General features: G+C 63.8%; 1 protein-coding gene across 1 annotated transcript in view; it reads left to right on the plus strand.

Moving 5' to 3' along the window:
* The first annotated feature begins 499 nt into the window (after positions 1 to 499).
* SOCS2 (suppressor of cytokine signaling 2) overlaps positions 500 to 887 on the plus strand; it is a 3,197-nt gene continuing 2,809 nt past the window's right edge. The window contains 1 exon segment of the mRNA XM_014307243.2: positions 500 to 835. Coding sequence (XP_014162718.1) covers positions 500 to 835 — 336 coding nt within the window.

Below are 887 nucleotides of genomic sequence, written 5' to 3' on the forward strand. Positions count from 1 at the left end.
GCAGCCGCTGCCGGTGACAGGCGCACCTGCGCCCGGCCACCGGGCCGGCGGCGGGAGCTTCTGCTCGGGGGAAGGAGGGGATGGGCTTTGTCGAGGGGTTCCCGCGCGTCTGCCTACATATGTTGGGGTAGAAACCCGTCAGAACACCCTACCAGTTGCCGCTACAGTTTAATTTGGAAAAGTTTCTGAGCTCCGCCGCGGAACTTGTTAGGGGAGGAACCACCTCAGCATACCCCCCTCACCTGGCGGCTGCTGCGCACCCGCAGGCAGAGACTGCCCGGTTCGCAAGCACCGGCGGGGGGCTCCCGGTCTTCCCGTGAGCCCCGTCCCTCCACTCCAGCCAAGCCAGCTAGGCTCTCCCTCTCTCGTACTGCCCGGCTTTGTGTCGCTCCTGATGTGGCCGTCGCCGCACCCAGGAGAGAAGACTCTCTTTTTGTCCCTCTCGTTAGCTTCGGCCAAGAGGAAAGATTTTTCTTTTCCTTCCTAGTATCAGCATTTAATGGAGCGGGAAAAGCATATTTCCTGCCCCGCGCTAATTATAGCGCGTCCTCCACCGCGCTGCCCCTTCCGTTCCCAAGCGGCCGGCGAGCCCCCGGAGCCGGCGGTGCCGGCGCACTCGCTCCGCAGCTTCTCGGGTACTCCGCTGCCCGAGAGGAGGTCTCCCATCCCAGGAGCATGGCCCACGCCGGGCTTCTGTTCGCGTTCCTACAGGTACGACTTCGCGAATGACCTTACTAGAAGGCGTCCGTACGCACCGCAGTGTGGAACCCGGGCAGCGCCGGGGACCACTGGGACCACTGCCCCGCTGGTTACCCCTCCTCTCCCATACCTTTACGTGCTTGGCTCTCCCCCACGACCTCCTCCCTCCCCAAAAGTCCCAGAGCTGC

The sequence above is a fragment of the Geospiza fortis genome, unplaced genomic scaffold (assembly GCF_000277835.1).
Source record: "Geospiza fortis unplaced genomic scaffold, GeoFor_1.0 scaffold186, whole genome shotgun sequence".
Taxonomy (NCBI): Eukaryota; Metazoa; Chordata; class Aves; order Passeriformes; family Thraupidae; genus Geospiza; species Geospiza fortis.